Raw genomic sequence first — 16,811 nt, 5'->3', positions numbered from 1 at the left:
TAGATAAGTTCCTTGGGGGGTCTAGTTTCCAAAATGGGGTCACTTGTGGGGGAGCTCCAATGTTTAGGCACACGGGGGCTCTCCAAACGCGACATGGTGTCCGCTAAAGATTGGAGCCAATTTTTCATTGAAAAAGTCAAATGGCGCTCCTTCCCTTCCGAGCCCTGCCGTGCGCCCAAACAGTGGTTTACCCCCACATATGAGGTATCAGCGTACTCAGGACAAATTGGACAACAACGTCCGTGGTCCAGTTTCTCCTTTTACCCTTGGGAAAATAAAAAAATTTTCGCTAAAATATCATTTTTGTGACTAAAAAGTTAAATGTTCATTTTTTACTTCCATGTTGCTTCTGCTGCTGTGAAACACCTGAAGGGTTAATAAACTTCTTGAATGTGGTTTTGAGCACCTTGAGGGGTGCAGTTTTTAGAATGGTGTCACTTTTGGGTATTTTCAGCCATATAGAACCCTCAAACTGACTTCAAATGTGAGGTGATCCCTAAAAAAAATGGTTTTGTAAATTTTGTTGTAAAAATGAGAAATCACTGGTCAAATTTTAACCCTTATAACTTCCTAGCAAAAAAAAAATTTGTTTCCAAAATTGTGCTGATGTAAAGTAGACATGTGGGAAATGTTATTTATTAACTATTTTGTGTCACATAACTTTCTGGTTTAACAGAATAAAAATTCAAAATGTGAAAATTGCAAAATTTTCAAAATTTTTGCCAAATTTCCGTTTTTTTCACAAATAAACTCAGAAATTATCGACCTAAATTTACCACTAACATGAAGCCCAATATGTCACGAAAAAACAATCTCAGAATCGCTAGGATCCGTTGAAGCGTTCCTGAGTTATTACCTCATAAAGGGACACTGGTCAGAATTGCAAAAAACGGCAAGGTCATGAAGGGGTTAAGGTACCTTCACACGAAGCGACGCTGCAGCGATAGCGACAACGATGCCGATCGCTGCAGCATCGCTGTTTGATCGCTGGAGAGCTGTCACACAGACCGCTCTCCAGCGACCAACGATGCCGAGGCCCCCGGGTAACCAGGGTAAACATCGGGTTGCTAAGCGCAGGGCCGCGCTTAGTAACCCGATGTTTACCCTGGTTACCAGCGTAAAAGTAAAAAAAACAAACAGTACATGCTCACCTGCGCGTCCCCCGGCGTCTGCTTCCTGACACTGACTGAGCTCCGGCCCTAACAGCACAGCGGTGACGTCACCGCTCTGCTTTCACTTTCACTTTAGGGCCGGCGCTCAGTCAGTGTCAGGAAGCAGAGGCTGGGGGACGCGCAGGTGAGCATGTACTGTTTGTTTTTTTTACTTTTACGCTGGTAACCAGGGTAAACATCGGGTTACTAAGCGCGGCCCTGCGCTTGGTAACCCGATGTTTACCCTGGTTACCAGTGTAAAACATCGCTGGTATCGTTGCTTTTGCTTTCAAACACAACGATACACAGCGATCGGACGACCAAATAAAGTTCTGGACTTTATTCAGCGACCAGCGACATCACAGCAGGATCCTGATCACTGCTGCGTGTCAAACGAAACGATATCGCTAGCCAGGACGCTGCAACGTCACGGATCGCTAGCGATGTCGTTTCGTGTGAAGGTACCTTTAGAGTTAGGCCGCTCTTGGTGAGTGGTGTAGCCTTGTAAAGTGAATATTTACATTTGTATTTGCTGAACCGCGTGTATTCCCATGTAAATTGTGTTGTGTGTATTTATACAATCAGGGGTGTTGTGGATATCCACGGCTGTGGCGATGCTTGCTAAAGGTTTGTCTTCACATAGAGATATATAAGAAGATAGTAGTTTACTCAGTTGACACGTTCTATCATGTAATCCGACACACTCATTAGAAGTGTAAAATATTACATGGTTTAGTTTTTTAGTATAAAAAAAAATAGAATAAAACATGAAAAGCATGTTTTAAAAGTTTTGACATTTTCAACTTTTAAACACAAGGGGGAGCAGCTGCTAACACTAGTGTAATGCTAGCCCACATTATGACTGCAGTAAATAAGGGCAGGCTCTGCTCACGTCTGATGTCACTCCTCTCCTCCACTTCTGGGTGTTTGTAAATGGAGGGGGGATAAAGTTTTGGATCACAGAGCTAGTTTGTTGATTGAAATGACATACCGACATGTTGACATTGGCTTATTCAAATTGTATTTTTTCCTATACATTTTTTTATAGGGAAAAGAAAGCCTCATGACTACAGCCTCATTCAGATGTCCACTCATCATGTCGTTACCTGACTTTCACATAAGCAAATAAAAATGGCAGCTACGGCTACGTTCACATTTGCGTTGTGCGCCGCAGCGTCGGCGACGCAACGCACAACGCAAACAAAAACGCAGCAAAACGCATGCACAACGCTGTGTTTTGCGACGCATGCGTCCTTTTTTTGCTTGATTTTGGCCGCACAAAAAATGCAACTTGTAGCGTCCTCTGCGCCATGACGCGTGCGCCGCAGGGACGCATGCGTCGCAAAACGCAAGTGCAACGCATGTTGCATGTCCCCATGTTAAATATAGGGGTGCATGACGCATGCGGCGACGCTGCGGCGCCCGACGCTGCGGCGCAGAACGCTAATGTGAACCTAGACTAAGTACAAGAATAAATGATACTACAGTAAAATGTATTTTTAATATAAATGTTTATATAATAAATGAAAATTGTGATACATTCCCTGTGAGATATTAATCTAGTACTAGTGCTCCTCCTTGCCACATTCTATGCAGTTTGTATTGTATTTAACAAGGTTTTCCATTTAGTTTTTTCACTACTGATTGTTAAAAAGAAACGAGAATCCTTTTCAGACCTCATTCAGATGTCTGTTTTTCCACATATGTGTTAAATCCGTATTTTTACTGAAAATTCACAGTCCGTATCCAAAACCATATGAATCCTGGAGATTTACCAAAACTGGAGCAGCTGATCAGATTTTCGGGGTGACCGGTTCCCTTTAATGAAATCTAATTCCTGTCATTTGCAGTTGGCAACTAATTATCTTTTGTTTATTCGCTTTTCTTCTTTTTAGAACCTTGCTTATTATGTCTCCCGATTAGAAAGTACATCATGTATAGCATATGTGTATATTATACACAAAATGAATCCGAGCGTGAGCCAAACACATCACTTACTTCAAAAGGGAACGATATAAAGGAAAGCGGCAATGTCACATTCTTTTGTCTTCCAGAGCTGTACATCTCCCAGGGTAGCGTTATTTATAGAGATAATAAAGCTAATGAGAAGCAGCAATGTATAGCACAACATCAGGAAGTAGCCAATGATTTATCATTTATGACAATAAGCTTTTATTATATGACGTGCATGAAATACGCTTACATTCTCCTACAGTTTACGTTGATTTATGATAGTCAGTTTTTGGCTTTCCAGACGGCCTGTTTTTTTTTTTTTTTAAATATGATGTTGCTCAATCCTCCAGTAGACTAATCATTTACACAGCTTATAGGCAATTCAGTCTTATTAAAACTTAGTTCACAAATTTTCTGGCCATCTTCTTGATCCCAAGGAGTTTTATAACTACGGATAAAGTGGTGGTCTCATAATACATTCTCTCTTTTTTATTAGATTAGTTATTGAGAGAGTGAACAAAGCATGAAAAACACATCAGCCATTAAATAATGCTCAGGTATATCAGAGGTGACTGTTACCTGTGCTCCCCCCTTTATCTGGTCCCTTAGTACTACATGTAGAAAAAATTGGATAAGATTGGACCCCTTCTGGTGCTGCTTGTCATCAGCTTTTTCTTTGGAAATATTTATTTAAAAAAATCCTTATTTAAAATCTAGACTACTCTAATTTTTACATTTTAGTGTTTTATAAGTATATTTACTTCCTTTCTTTGTGCTGAATTCCTTAGTGATTATTAACCCCTTCATGACCCGGGGTATTTTCGTTTTTCGCTCCCCTCCTTCCCAGAGCCATAACTTTTTTTATTTTTCCTCAATATGGCCATGTGAGGGCTTATTTTTTGCGGGACAAGTTGTACTTTTGAAAGACATCATTGGTTTTATCATGTCGTGTACTAGAAAACGAGGAAAAAAAAATCCAAGTGCAGTGAAATTACAAAAAGAAGTGCAATCCCACACTGGTTTTTGATTGGCTTTTTTGCTAGGTTCGCTAAATGCTAAAACTGACCTCCCACAATGATTCTCCAGGTCATTACAAGTTCATAGATACCAAACATGTCTAGGTTCTTTTTTATCTAAGTGGTGAAAAAAAATTTCAAACTTTGCTAAAAAAAAATAAATAAATATTGCGCAATTTTCCGATACCCGTAGCGTCTCCGTTTTTCGTGATCTTGGGTTGCGTGAGGGCTTATTTTTTTGCATGCAGAGTTGACTTTTTAATTATACCATTTTGGTGCAGATACGTTCTTTTGAACAGCCCTTTTAATGCAATGTCGCGGCGACCAAAAAAACGTAATTCTGGCGTTTCTTATTTTTTTCTCGCTACGCCCTTTAGCGATCAGGTTAATCCTTTTTTTATTGATAGATCGGGCGATTCTAAACGCGTTGATACCAAATATGCAGATATTTAAGTTTTTTATTGTTTTATTTTGAATGGGCCGAAAGGGGGGGTGATTTAAACCTATATTTTTTTAAAAACATTTTTTTTTTACTTTTGCCATGCTTCAATAGCCTCCATGGTAGGCTAGAAACTGGCACAACTTTATCGGCTCAGCTACATATGAGTGCTGACCACAGGGTGGCGCTCACAGCAATCCTGCATCAACAACCGTAGAGGTCTCAATGAGACCTCTGGTTGTCATGCTGATGCATCGCTGACCCTCGATCACATGACTAGTTAATTGCGGTGGGTGGATCGCGATTCCACCCGCCGCTATTGTGCGCACATGTCAGCTATTCAAAACAGCTGACATGTCCCGGTTTGATGCGGGCTCACCGCCGGAGCCCAAATCAAACCAGGGGATCAGACCTTGGACGTACTATCCCGTCCGAGGTCAGAAAGTGGTTAATAATTGAAAGAGTTGTCTGTTAAATATGTAGGGAAAAGATCTTATGTGGTTCTGTTCTTATTTGGATTGTAGTATGTAGGTGTTCAACTTTCAATTTTTCTATTAATATATTTTTAATTTGTGTTTTCTAGATTCCATCACCCAACATAAATTACTCCCACTTCACAACTACCTCCTGGAACAGTGATGATGCCCATGCACAATGTCTGAGGCCCCCAGGGGCCAAAGACCCGAGAACTCAACTGTGAATAAATGAAATTGCTTGCTTGGATAATTGCTAGACATTCCAGAAAATGTTTTTTTATACTTACAGTCTTTTATTGTCTAACATGTTGCAGATTTCAAACAATGTCTCAACTGGACGTGAATTGTTTGAATATTTTCTACTAATAAAATACACACACAGGGGAGACTGTTCCCATATTTTTATGATAAATTGTTGTTCTGTTAATCTGCCCATTGGGAATTAAGTTATTTCTCTAATACTTCTGTACAGTCATCGCTTTCAAGAACAGATCTGAGCTCTGTCTTTTTTGTCCTTAGAAATTAATTGAAGAAGTTACATAATATTAAGACATAATAATGTTAACTTATTGAAGGGATATGAACTTGTTCACTAGAGAGTTATAAAATAAATGCAAGTAATGCATAGATATTACTAAATTGCCAGTATAAACAAAGAAATCTCCTCTGTATGAACTTCACGGTCTGAGAATACAATCCATTTGGGGAGTGACGCTTCAAATAGCATATTGATTGTAACAGAAAGTTTTTCAGCATTAGCAGCCTCTGTAATCTAATACTTTCCTATACTTTCACAGCATACTGTTATCTGTAGGTTGTTTTTTTAATCAGTACCCAGCTGTGGTGAGCCTGAAGGCCCCCATTCACATTAAATAACTCAACTGACCTGCTGATTTGTATGGGAGCCTCCATACCCCCTCACCTGATAGATGATATTGGGGAAAAGAAGGATTAGGACATTTGAATTTCAACAGATGATCTTTTTTTTTCCTCAAGGGAGATAATCCTCTGCCATAGGATTCTGGCAGTGACTTTCTCTTCTCTCCCTGTTGAGAACACACAGACTTAGCTGAACTGAGCACTCCTGAATATTGGGATTGAGGAGAGATAGCTATTATCTTGTTTGGCTACTAGCCATATACACTGTCAGTAGAAAATACTACTCCTGGAGGTTGGGGTAAACAGCCGACTACCGATTTACATGCTACGTATGCTTATTTCTGCATACGCTAGGAAAGGGAAGCCAATTCCTGCTAGACAGATCTGGCAGCCGCAGTAAACAAGTACCGTATGATAAAAAAAATACGACTGATCTTTTTTTACTTCTGTGGAAATGGTGCTGACAGTTAATCATATAGCATGTAGCGTTAATCGCCTTGACAATTCTTGACATACAGGGCGTTTAGAACTGGCTCACAAGCGGAGCATGCTCCACAAAGGGCAAATACTGGTTATATTACAAAGCTGGTATCTGCCTTTAAAAGGGGCGATTGGGGTCACTGCTAATTGCTGCAGTTACACTGGCTTGCAAAAGTATTCACCCTCCTTAGTTTGTTGCCTATTTTGTTACAATACAACCTGTGTTTAAATATGTTTGTAATCTAATTTCTGTGTGATACATAAGCACTAAGCCTAAGTTGGTTAAGTGAAGTGAGAAAAATATAGGCATAAGTTAAATTTTTTGGATCAAATAACTAAAAATTGGTATGAGCATATATATTCACTCCCATTGCGATTAATCCCCGAAATGTTTTTGCTGCAAGCAATTGCCTTCATAAGTCACATGCTTGGTGAAATTAAGCCCACCTGTGTGCAATCTATGTGTCACATGGTCTGTCAGTATATACACACATTTTCTGTAAGGCCTGTTATGATCCGGTGACTTTGGAGCCGCATGAACTTTCTCTGGAGTAGGTGGAAACTGTACTGACCGCAAAACCTGAACTAACACCGCAACTAGAAGTAGCCGTGGGGTGTGCCTAACAAACCCTAGACACCTCGACACAGCCGGAGGACTAAATACCCCTATAGATGGAAATAGGAATACTACCTTGCCTCAGAGCAGAACCCCAAAGGATAGGCAGCCCCCCACGAATATTGACTGTGAGTAGGAGAGGAAAGACACACGCAGGCAGAAAACAGGATTCAGCAAAAGAGGCCACTCTAGCTAAATAGGGAAAGATAGGACAGAATACTAAGCGGTCAGTATTAAAAACCCTTCCAAAAATATCCACAGCAGATAATACAAAAAGTTCCACAATCTAACTAAAGACATGGAATGTATATCTGCCACTCCAGAGAGTCCAACAAGACTGAGAAAATACTGACACAATCTAAGCTGGACAAAAAAACACTGAATAGCACAGAATTATTAAGCACACAGCATGTGTGCCACAGAAACAAAACCAGACACTTATCTTTGCTGATTTGGCAGAAGGAACCAAACCAGGACCAAAACCTCCCAACAACCATGGACAACTGGCAAGGACTAATGAATCCTGCACGCCTAAATACCCCAGTCAGAACTGCAATCAGCAGATACACCTGACCAGGACTGCAACTCAGGGTCAACTGCATTACCACCTACAACCACCGGAGGGAGCCCAAAAGCAGAATTCACAACAGTAACCCCCCCCCCTTGAGGAGGGGTCACCGAACCCTCACCAGAGCCCCCAGGCCAATCAGGACGAGCCAGATGAAAAGCATGAACCAAATCAGCAGCATGGACATCAGAGGCACAAACCCAAGAATTATCCTCCTGGTCATAACCCTTCCATTTGACAAGATACTGAAGCCTCCGCCTCGAAAAACGAGAATCCAAAATCTTCTCAACCACATACTCCAACTCCCCATCAACCAACACAGGGGCCGGAGGATCAACAGAGGGAACAACGGGTACCACATATTTCCGCAATAAAGATCTATGGAAGACATTATGGATAGCAAAAGAGGCCGGAAGTGCCAATCGAAAAGACACCGGATTAATAATCCCAGAAATCCTATAAGGACCAATAAACCGAGGCTTAAACTTAGGAGAAGAAACCTTCATAGGAACATGACAGGAAGACAACCAGACCAGATCCCCAACCTGAAGCCGGGAACCAACACACCGACGACGGTTAGCAAAACGTTGAGCCTCCTCCTAAGACAAAACCAAATTGTCCACCACATGAGCCCAAATCTGCTGCAACCTGTCAACCACCGAATCCACACCAGGACAGTCAGAAGGCTCAACCTTCCCAGAAGAAAAACGAGGATGAAAACCAAAATTACAAAAAAAAGGCGAATCTAAAGTAGCCGAAGTAGCCCGGTCATTAAGGGCAAACTCGGCCAATGGCAAAAAGGCCACCCAATCATCCTGATCAGCAGACACAAAGCATCTCAAATAAGTCTCCAAGGTCTGATTAGTTCGCTCGGTTTGGCCATTTGTCTGAGGATGAAATGCAGAGGAAAAAGATAAATCAATGCCCAGCCTAGCACAAAAGGCCCGCCAAAACCTAGAAACAAACTGGGAACCTCTGTCAGACACAATATTCTCCGGAATACCATGCAAACGAACCACATGCTGAAAAAACAACGAAACTAAATCTGAAGAGGAAGGCAATTTAGGCAAAGGCACCAAATGAACCATCTTAGAAAACCGGTCACAAACAACCCAGATAACCGACATCCTCTGAGAAACAGGAAGATCAGAAATAAAATCCATAGAAATATGCGTCCAGGGCCTCTCAGGGACCGGCAATGGCAAAAGCAACCCACTAGCACGGGAACAACAAGGCTTGGCCCGCGCACAAGTCCCACAGGACTGCACAAAAGAACACACATCACGTGATAAAGAAGGCCACCAAAAGGACCTACCAACCAAATCTCTGGTACCAAAAATACCAGGATGACCAGCCAACACAGAACAGTGAACCTCAGAAATCACTCTACTAGTCCATCTGTCAGGAACAAACAGTTTCCCCACTGGACAATGATCAGGTCTGTCAGCCTGAAATTCCTGAAGAACCCGTCGTAAATCAGGGGAAATAGCAGAAAGAACCACCCCTTCTTTCAGAATGCCGACCGGTTCAAGGACCTCAGGAGAATCAGGCAAAAAACTCCTAGAAAGGGCATCAGCCTTAATATTCTTGGAACCCGGAAGATACGAGACCACAAAATCAAAACGGGGAAAAACAAGGACCATCGAGCCTGTCTAGGATTCAGCCGCTTGGCAGACTCGAGGTAAATCAAATTCTTATGATCGGTCAAGACCACAATATGGTGCTTAGCTCCCTCAAGCCAATGTCGCCACTCCTCAAATGCCCACTTCATAGCCAACAACTCCCGATTGCCGACATCATAATTGCGTTCAGCAGGCGAAAATTTACGGGAAAAAAGGAACCAACATGATCCCTCTGGGACAAAACGGCCCCTGCGCCAATCTCAGAAGCGTCAATCTCAACCTGAAACGGAAGAGAAACATCCGGTTGGCGCAACACTGGAGCAGAAGTAAATCGACGTTTAAGCTCCTGAAAGGCAGAAACAGCCGCAGAGGACCAATTCGCCACATCAGCGCCTTCGTCAAATTGGTCAATGGTTTAACCACGCTGGAAAAGTTAACAATGATACGGCGATAAAAATTTGCAAAACCCAAAAATTTCTGAAGGCTCTTTACGGACGTGGGTTGAATCCAATCATGAATGGCCTGAACCTTAACCGGATCCATCTCAATAGATGAAGGAGAAAAAATAAAACCCAAAAAAGAAACCTTCTGCACCCCAAAGAGACACTTAGACCCCTTCACAAACAAAGCATTGTCACGAAGGATCTGAAATACCATCCTGACCTGTTCCACATGAGACTCCCAATCATCAGAAAAAATCAAAATATCGTCCAAATATACAATCAAGAATTTATCAATATAAGTCCGGAAGATATCATGCATGAAAGATTGAAAAACAGATGGAGCATTAGTGAGCCCGAACGGCATCACAAGGTATTCAAAATGGCCTTCGGGCATATTGAACGCAGTTTTCCATTCATTACCCTGCTTAATACGAACAAGATTATACGCCCCCCGAAGGTCAATCTTCGTAAACCAACTAGCCCCCTTAATCCTAGCAAACAAATCGGAAAGCAAACGTAAAGGGTATTGAAACTTGACCGTGATCTTATTCAAGAGGCGATAATCAATACAGGGTCTCAAGGAGCCATCCTTCTTAGCAACAAAAAAAAATCCCGCTCCCATCGGTGAAGAAGATGGTCGAATATGCCCTTTCTCCAAAGACTCCTTAACATAACTCCGCATAGCGGTATGTTCAGGCACAGACAGGTTGAAGAGTCGGCCCTTAGGAAACTTACAGCCTGGAATCAAATCAATAGCACAATCACAGTCCCTGTGCGGTGGAAGAGAACTGGACTTGGGCTCATCGAATTCATCCTGAAAATCAGACAAAAACTCTGGAATTTCGGAAGAGGAAGAAGAGGAGATAGACATTAAAGGAACATCATTATGAACCCCCTGACAACCCCAACTAGTCACAGACATAGACTACTTTCAATCCAACACAGGATTATGTACCTGCAACCACGGAAAACCCAACACGATAGCATCATGTAAATTATGCAATACCAGAAATCGACAATCTTCCTGATGGGCTAGCGCCATGCGCATGGTCACCTGTGTCCAAAACTGGGGTTTATTTTTAGCAAAAGGTGTAGCATCAATGCCCCTTAAAGGAATAAGGTTCTTCAAAGGCTGCAAGGGAAAACCACAACGCCTGGCAAACTCAAGGTCCATTAAGTTCAAAGCGGCGCCTGAATCCACAAACGCCAAGACAGAAAATGATGACAATGAGCAGATCAAGGACACCGATAACAGAAATTTAGGTTGTACAGTACTGATGGTCAATGAACTAGCGATCCTCTTTGTCCGCTTAGGGCAGACTGAAATGACATGAGAAGCGTCGCCACAATAATAACACAACCTATTCTGACGTCTGAGTCCTTGTCGTTCTGTCCTAGACAGAATCCTATCACACTGCATTGGCTCAGGACTCTGCTCTGAGGACAACGCCACAGCGCGCACAGTTCTGCGCTCCCGCAAGCGCCGATCAATCTGAATGGCCAAAGACATAGAATCACTCAGACCGACAGGCGTGGGAAACCCCACCATAACATTTTTAACGGATTCAGAAAGACCCTTTCTGAAAATTGCAGCCAAAGCATCATCATTCCATTTAGTCAACACAGACCATTTTCTAAATTTCTGACAATACAATTCTGCCGCATCTTGACCCTGAAATAGGGCCAACAAGGTCTTCTCCGCTTGATCCACAGAATTAGGTTCATCATATAATAGTCCTAAAGCCTGAAAAAAGGAATCTACATTAAGCAAAGCCGGATTCCCAGATTCCAGGGAAAATGCCCAATCCTGTGGGTCACCACGCAGCAGGGAAATAACGATTTTAACCTGCTGAATAGAATCCCCAGAGGATCGAGGTCTCAAAGCAAAAAACAGTTTACAGTTTTTAAAACTCAAAAATTTGGACCTGTCACCAAAAAACAAATCAGGAGTAGGAATCTTCGGCTCTAAAACAGGAGTCTGAACAATATAATCAGAAATTCCCTGTACCCTAGCAGCAAGCTGGTCTACACGAGAAGCTAATTCCTGAACATCCATGTTAACACCAAGACTCCTTAGTCACCCAGAGAAAAAGAGGGAAGATAAGGCAAAGCAAACTACAGAAAAAAAAATGACTCAACACCTTTCTTCCCTTCTTCTGAGATGCATTTAACTCATAGTGGGCCAGTTGTACTGTTATGATCCGGTGACTTTGGAGCCGCATGAACTTTCTCTGGAGTAGGTGGAAACTGTACTGACCACAAAACCTGAACTAACACCGCAACTAGAAGTAGCCGTGGGGTGTGCCTAACAAACCCTAGACACCTCGACACAGCCGGAGGACTAAATACCCCTATAGATGGAAATAGGAATACTACCTTGCCTCAGAGCAGAACCCCAAAGGATAGGCAGCCCCCCACGAATATTGACTGAGTAGGAGAGGAAAGACACACGCAGGCAGAAAACAGGATTCAGCAAAAGAGGCCGCTCTAGCTAAATAGGGAAAGATAGAACAGAATACTAAGCGGTCAGTATTAAAAACCCTTCCAAAAATATCCACAGCAGATAATACAAAAAGTTCCACAATCTAACTAAATACATGGAATGTATATCTGCCACTCCAGAGAGTCCAACAAGACTGAGAAAATACTGACACAATCTAAGCTGGACAAAAAAAACACTGAATAGCACAGAATTATTAAGCACACAGCATGTGTGCCACAGAAACAAAACCAGACACTTATCTTTGCTGATTTGGCAGAAGGCAGAAGGAACCAAACCAGGACCAAAACCTCCCAACAACCATGGACAACTGGCAAGGACTAATGAATCCTGCACGCCTAAATACCCCAGTCAGAACTGCAATCAGCAGATACAGCTGACCAGGACTGCAACTCAGGGACAACTGCATTACCACCTACAACCACCGGAGTGAGCCCAAAAGCAGAATTCACAACAAAGGCCACAGAGTCTGCAACACCATTAAGCAAGAGGTTCCACTAACCAAACAACACCATGAAGAGCATAGAAGATCTCTAAATAAGTCAGAGACAAGTTTAAGAATTACAATTCAGGGGTGTGTTATAAAAAAAAATCTCAGTTTCTGATGATCTCGAGGAGCACCATCAAATCCAGTACCATCAAATGAAAAGAACATGGTACCACAACAAACCTGCCAAGAGAGAGCCACCCACTACAACTCTCAACCTTGGCATGTCACGCTATGTCACGTGCCAAACTAACAGCACAACACCCCAAGAACACCATCCTCACAGTGAAATATGGTGATGGCAACATCATGCTGTGGGGATGTTTTTCAGAAGCAGAGGCAGGGAAAATGGTCCTAGTTAAGAGGAAGATGGATGGGTGCGAAATACAGGGATATTTTTGAGCAAAACCTATTTGTCAGTGATTTGAGAATGGGATGAAAGTTTTCCTTCCAACAAGAGATTGACTGAAGGGATGCTGCTAAAGCAACACTCAAGTGGTTTAAGGGGAAATGTGTAAATGTTTTGGAGTGGCCTAGTCAAAGCCCAGACCTTCATCCAATTGAGATTCTGTTTTCAGACTTGAAGATTGCTGTTCACCAGAGGAAACCATTTAACTTGAAGGAGCTGGAGCAATTTTGCCTTGAGGAATGGGCCAAATTCCCAGCTGCATGATGTGGACTTATCCAAAATTAATTAATTACTGCAAAAGGAGGCTTTAAAAGTAGTGACTTTAGGGTGGTGAATAGTTATGCACACTGAAGTTTTCAGTTATTTTGTCCTATTTCTTGTTTGCGTCACACACAAAAGAAAAACAAATGTTCACAGTTGTATTCATGTTCTTTACATGAACAGATGCAAACTCTAAAAAAAAAAAGTGAAATTCCAGCTTGTGAGGTAGCGAATCTTGAAAAATAACAAACAGGGTGAATACTTTCACAAACCACTGTAACCTCTTAAGTGCCTCTGTCAATCACTGACAGCATCATTTAAGTGCTGCTAGGGAGCCTAGATGTCTAAGTGCTTAGTTTCACCCTCATCCCCTGTAATGCGAACTTTTATAATCGACGGGCCGCTGTGACTGCTGAATGCCCCCGTCCTGTCATGTTAATTATCCTGATATAGTTTGGACCTCCAGCATGTGGTGGTTTTTTAATTTCAACAGTATCCTACCTACCCATAAATTCAGGCTTTAAAGAGAGGTATTCACATCTACTCAGAAATTCAGGCTTCAGTCTTAGGATAGTGCTCACACTAGACACGTAGTTTCCCACCAGTTCTGAGACCGCCTTGTCGTTGGCTGCTTGGCATGCATGAATTGGCCAAATTATGTGCTACGCGTCTGTTTTTTCCTATTATCCAGAAACAGTATTGCTATTCATATTTCATATTGACATGCTTTATCACTACAGAGTGCAACTTTTTTTTGTTTATTGTTTATGGAGATGGCTGCTCCTAGTATGCACCTGTTCACACTAGCTTGGAAGTGCCAGTCAGTCTTTTGTCATTTGCATTTCTACCAAGACTTGGCTGTCCACCTAAACTGACATCCCACGCAAGAAGAACACTAATTATAGAGGCAGCCAAAAGGCCCATGGTCACTCTGGTTGAGCTGCAGAGATCCACAGCTTAGGTGATAGAATCTGTTCACAGAACAACTATTAGTCGTATATGCCACAAATCTGGCCATTGTGAAAGATTGGCAAAAGGGTAAATGCAAAACGGTATGTGTAGCAGAAAACTAACACTGCACATCACCCTGAAAGCATGATGGTAGCAGCATCATGCTGTTCGGATGCTTTTCTTCAGCAGGGTCATATACACTGGTCAGAGTTGGTGTGAAGATGGAAGGAGCTAAATACAGGGCAATTCTGGTCGAAAGCCTATTAAAGGCTGCAAAAGACTTGGGATTGGGCCTTAGGTTCACCTTCCAGAAGGACAACAACGCAAAGCATTCTATTAGAGCTACAATGGAATGGTGTTTGAATGGCTCAGTCAAAGTCCAAACCTAAATCCCATTGAGTGTTAACTCATGACTGAATACAAATACACGTTACAATTTTTCGATTTATATTTTTAAAATATTTAGAAAACCAAAACCATATATCATTTTCTTCACGTTTTACAAATACTTGCTACTTTGTGTTGGTATATCAATTTTTTTCCTCAATGTGGAGCTTACTCTTTGCCACATGGGTTTTTTTTGCCTTCCTCTGGATCAACATGTTAGGGCATGTTAGGTTAAGCTATGGGTTCAACTAGATGGACTTAAAGTCTTCCTTCAACCTTAATAACTATGTTACTATGTTACATACAATGTGAATAAAAAGCATGTTTAAGTTTGTGGGTGTAACATGAAAAAATGTGGAAAAGTTCATTAAGTATTTGTTATTGGGGTTGTGGTGGGTCGACTCGCTTCTTAAAAAAGTAGACACAGGAACCATATCTGTTTAAAGTCCACCTGATTTATTGCAATCGTCATAAACCACGTCACCAAAAAACGTAAATACAGCCTTTGTCTGGCAGAAGGTAAAACATAAAGTAACAAGTCCATACAATAGTACTGGTTAAACCACTCAGCTTAGAGTCCAGATTCCATGTTCGTTAGCAAAGGATATTCAATCAAGGAGACCTGCAATATCCATACATCCTGTTTTCCTTAGCACAAAAACACATCTACAGAGCTTGCACCTCCAGACCCACCCACTCTCAAATGCTCTAGAAAGCTGGGTATTTATCCTCTGGACTCCTCCCACTCTACAGGTGTTCAATCATCCTAGCACTAAACATGGCTGATTAACCCCTCTTATCACTTAGTGTGCTGGATGATTTTTCCTAGGTTTATATTACTGAAGCTAACAACCTCAGTGCTACATATCTCTCCTCTAGGTCTTTGCGAGTGACTTTGTGACAAGGGATATAGTTTCTTCTGTTTCAAGTGCTAAGATTTTCAGCCTTGGGAAACCACAAAAGTGTAATATTAACTCAAATTTGCATGTATCATAGTCATGATGGTAAAAGTATGCTCGGAAACATGGCTGTTACTTTATTCCACTAGGAGGTTCCTGTGGGAAAATGAAAAATTAGAATTTTCTCCTGAAACTATCTTTCCTGTCATGTACATAGATTCGTCCTTCACCTGACCTGGAGGAGGGCTTAAGGGTGTGGATGAGACGCTCTATAATATCTCATCCAGAGACATCAGACCCAAGAGAAACAACTTGAATTGTAAATCTGTCCAATTTCTGTGATGTCTTCTCTACAAAGATTGCTCATTAATCTGTTCCGTTGGAGCGTTCTTCATTTAGCTCTTTTATTTTTGTATTGTATTGCTTTGTTTGTATATCTTTTTATTTCATCTTTTCTCATTTTTTAAGCATTTTTCTTTTTGTATATTAAATCATTTAAAATGTAATACGTTTCTTACTGCTTTAAATGTACACACAACCTTGAAGAAGGAAAGTATTACTGAGCTGTGTTTCCTTGTGTATGTCAGAGTGCTAAAAGTGTACCTGTTTGGTGCTGGAAAGCTGGGAGTGCGTGTGTTATTCTGTGTTACCTAAGGTAGGCATGTCAGTGGTCTAACAAATCTTCAAGGGGTAGCAGGAGGAAATATGGTGTGGATGCGTGCACAGGCTGTGGGTGCACTTAGCTCATTGTTAGCCTATTGCCATAGGTGAGTGGATGAGTGAGTGTGAAAAGTTCACCTTTACAGTCGCATCCGAGTCATGTTCTCAACAAGAGGACTGTGTTCATGACACAAAATGAACACCTAACAATAACACCCCAAAAAAAATGATGATGGTATTGCATTTTTTTTTCTTTCACAACTCAGCGCTTGGAATTTTTCTCTTACTCTATTTTAAAATGAATAGTGCCTTCCAAAGCTACAACTCCTTCCACAAAAATCAAGCCCAAAGGAAAATTGGTTATTTCCTTAAGGGTTTAATTTGCCTACTGTTTTCATTTACAAAGGGTGTTCAGCAATTAATATAAGGGATATTAAATTGTATTAAAATTCTATTCTCCCTCCCATTTTTTTCATGCCATATCTTTCTACCCAATATATTAATGTATAAGGAAAATAAGATTTACAATAAAAATTGTGTTGGACAGGAAAATCTTTGTAAAAAATTTTATACCTAAAAAGACAAAAGTATTTTAAGAGTATTACCTTTAGGCC

The 16,811-nt window shown here is 41.4% G+C and overlaps 1 protein-coding gene across 3 annotated transcripts in view; it reads left to right on the top strand.

Moving 5' to 3' along the window:
* MCPH1 (microcephalin 1) overlaps positions 1-8,409 on the top strand; it is a 435,753-nt gene extending 427,344 nt beyond the window's left edge. For 2 of the 3 annotated variants that reach the window (XM_077290054.1, XM_077290052.1), the window contains one exon: positions 5,143-8,408. In XM_077290054.1, the coding sequence (XP_077146169.1) occupies positions 5,143-5,198 (56 nt within the window). In that variant the 3' untranslated portion in view covers positions 5,199-8,408. Of the gene's footprint in view, positions 1-5,142 lie in introns of all 3 variants that reach the window. The other variant, XR_013221834.1, reaches the window with a different exon arrangement.
* Positions 8,410-16,811: the final 8,402 nt, after the last annotated feature.

This window comes from Ranitomeya variabilis, chromosome 2 (assembly GCF_051348905.1).
Source record: "Ranitomeya variabilis isolate aRanVar5 chromosome 2, aRanVar5.hap1, whole genome shotgun sequence".
NCBI lineage: Eukaryota > Metazoa > Chordata > Amphibia > Anura > Dendrobatidae > Ranitomeya > Ranitomeya variabilis.
Note: the sequence above shows the minus strand (reverse complement) of the source record. Positions and strands in the feature narration are given on the sequence as shown.